The sequence below is a fragment of the Manis pentadactyla genome, chromosome 9 (genome assembly GCF_030020395.1).
Source record: "Manis pentadactyla isolate mManPen7 chromosome 9, mManPen7.hap1, whole genome shotgun sequence".
NCBI classification, from domain to species: Eukaryota; Metazoa; Chordata; class Mammalia; order Pholidota; family Manidae; genus Manis; species Manis pentadactyla.
The window spans coordinates 43,556,214-43,559,106 of NC_080027.1; the positions used below are offsets into that span (position 1 = coordinate 43,556,214).

Sequence of the window (2,893 nt, forward strand, 5' to 3'; positions counted from 1 at the left end):
TCACAACATCCCTATGAGGAAGGTATTATAATTATTTTCATACTCAGTCTGCAACTAAAGAACAGAGAGATAGGTAATTTTCCCAAGGTCACCCAGGCAGTATGTTGGACAGTTAGTTTCCCTTTTGCTAATAATTGGAAGTGTTATTTTGTCACAACATAGCTGAACCAAAAATATCAATGTCTTATGCCCCAAACTTCCTCTCTTCACCTGAATCTAATCCTGCTGAAAACAGGTAAGGGATTTAACAAACTCAAACTTCTTAACTATGCGTTGGCGAATTTGCTTGGTCCTGATGCTGTAGACAATGGGGTTCATGAGAGGTGGTACTAGCAGATATACATAAGACATGAGGAGGTGTACAATATGGGGCAGATGTTCACCAAAGCGGTGCACAAGAGACAAGCCAATCATGGGGATGTAGAAGAGTAGCACAGCACAGATGTGGGAGACGCAGGTGTTGAGGGCCCGGAGTCGCTCGTGGTGGGAGGCAATGCTTAGTACAGTGCGGAGGATAAGGGCATAGGAGAGGAAGATAAGCAGGGAGTCCACACCCACAGTGCAGGCCACAACAAAGAGCCCATATATGTGATTGACAATGATGCTAGAGCAGGCGAGCTTCATGATCTCTAGGTGCAGACAATAGGCATGGGCCAGCACGTGGGAGCCGCAGTACTGGAAGCGCTTAAGGAGGAATGGCAGGGGGAGGATGAGCAGAGTGCTCCTCAGCACTGAGCTCAGCCCCATCCTGACAATACGTGCAGGTGTCAAGACTGTGGAGTAACGCAGTGGGTTGCAGATAGCCACATAACGGTCAATGGACATGGACAGTAGAACTGAAGACTCCACCAGAGACAAGGTATGGATGAAAAAGAGCTGAGTGAAGCAGGCAGGGATGCCAATCTCTCTGGCGTTAAACCAGAAGATGCCCAGCACAGTAGGCAGTGTAGAGAGGCAAAGGCCCAAGTCTGTGAGGGCCAGAATGGCCAAGAAATAGTACATGGGTTCATGGAGGGTGACATCAGTGCGGATGACATGGAGGATGGTAAGGTTTCCTACAACACCTATCAAGTAGATGGAGCAGAAGGGAATAGAGATCCAGCCATGGTGATCTTCCAGACTGTGGAAGCCTGTCAGGAAGAAAGTGTCTTTTTGGAGGCTGCTATTAGAAGGTAGTGTCATGGCTTTACACTCTTGGATTCACCAACCTGTGGTATAGAATGGGATTCCTGGAGAATGACAGGACTGAATTCCCACTCACCCAAGTGTCCTGGGTGGCCAGTGAGTCAGAAAGGGTCTGAAGATGAAATGAAAGGGAAATAGGAGACCTGATCTATTAGCCCTTTCTGGAGGGTCCAGGAAGGGGACATTTATGGAGGATTTCTGTAGTCCATAGATGCCATGTGATTTAGCCTTACGGTGGTATGTCCACCAGTGTTGGATGCTCAGTGGTTTGAAGTAATCTCAGACGGCACCTTCTTCACATGTTCCTCCCTGGAAAAAACTCCAGTTCAATAACTAAATCATTCAGAATCTGTACCACATTCATGGGGAATTGGTATTATATACCATTTTGCACAATTGTTTATTAGGATCAGGTATATATATTGTGCCTTCAAATGTATTTGTAGTTTGCTTGGGGATTGTGTTTCATTCCACAATGCCTAGCCTGAAGAAGAAAGCAGAACAAGCATTGAGTAAATGTTTGTTGAATTCCTTGAACTTGTAAATTGTGACCAGTGTGATGTTTCCCTGAATATACATGAAACTTTTGGTGGCTGAGGAGGCAAATGGTGTGCACATCTGAAGTCAGGAACTGAGATATATCTGAGAAGAATTAAGGTCTTCAGAAAACAAATAATTCTAGGGAAGGGTGCTTTGATGCTTAGTTCTGAGAGGCAGCAGGAGATATGTTTGTTTCCAACATCAGGGCAGTTTAGCTAGGGTGAGATGTAGAGATGGGGATGCAGAGGAGGTATGCATCAGATTTGAAACAGACATTACAAAGAAAAACCTGCAGTAGTCAGGAAAAGCCTCTAATCTTTAATTTATAATGAGGAAACTAAATCTTAAGGCTCTCAGACTGAGCTATGCCTCTGGGGCTTGGGTCAATATCCCACACAGATATAGATCTGTCCCTATAAAACCTGAACGGGGCTCTCCTTATTTCTGCCTTCAGAACTTCTATTCTATGACCTTTATTGCAAGCCACACTATAATGAGTTACACATGTATCAGTATAGTGTGACTAGTATGTTGTTTATCACATGCATGAAAAGCTCCAAATAGCTAATAATTATTTAATATGTTATGCTTCTGTCACTATCCTAAGTGCCTAATGTATATTATGCATTCAGGACAATCATATGCGATAGGTTGTATTTTAAGGGGCATATTACAGGTGAGAAAACTGTGCTGTACAGAGGTGTAGTGGCCTGGGTAAGGTTACAGAGCAAGTAGGGGTGAGGGTGGAAATCAAACCCAGGCAGTGTACTCCGGAGCCTGTATTACTGTTCCACATCATACTTCCTACTGCTACTGCTAATGCCTAACACTCTACCTTTTACAAAAGCCACACAATTTTAAAAAATTAGAAAACAAAATTGTAATTTTCATTCTTTGTCACACCTGTGGATAGCCATTTCCTTTACCTGCATAATATTAGATGGGTTCAAGATGGGTCTCTCAAAACCACAGAGAAAATGTGTTTTGAAAACTGAGTTTAGTTTGGGGCCTGCTGAATGTTAGCTTAAAAGGGAATTCCTGGGGAGAGGGTCTAGAGGATATTATATTAGTGGTCTCTGATTTGAGTGAGGCCTTGCATTATAGGGTATTTTCCATGAATGTGGAGAAAATTGCTAGTAGATGCAGAGTGAAAAGACAAGACAAGGGC

General features: G+C 43.5%; 1 protein-coding gene across 1 annotated transcript; it reads right to left on the minus strand.

Moving 5' to 3' along the window:
* Positions 1 to 216: 216 nt before the first annotated feature.
* Positions 217 to 1,182, minus strand: LOC118912147 (olfactory receptor 51G1). Its single transcript, XM_036884945.2, has one exon. The coding sequence runs from the start codon at positions 1,180 to 1,182 to the stop codon at positions 217 to 219; it is 966 nt and encodes a 321-aa protein (XP_036740840.2).
* Positions 1,183 to 2,893: the final 1,711 nt, after the last annotated feature.

Coding starts and splice junctions, on each gene's coding strand:
- LOC118912147 (XM_036884945.2), bottom strand. CDS start 1,182: ATGACACTACCTTCTAATAGCAGCCTCCAAAAAGACACTTTCTTCCTG.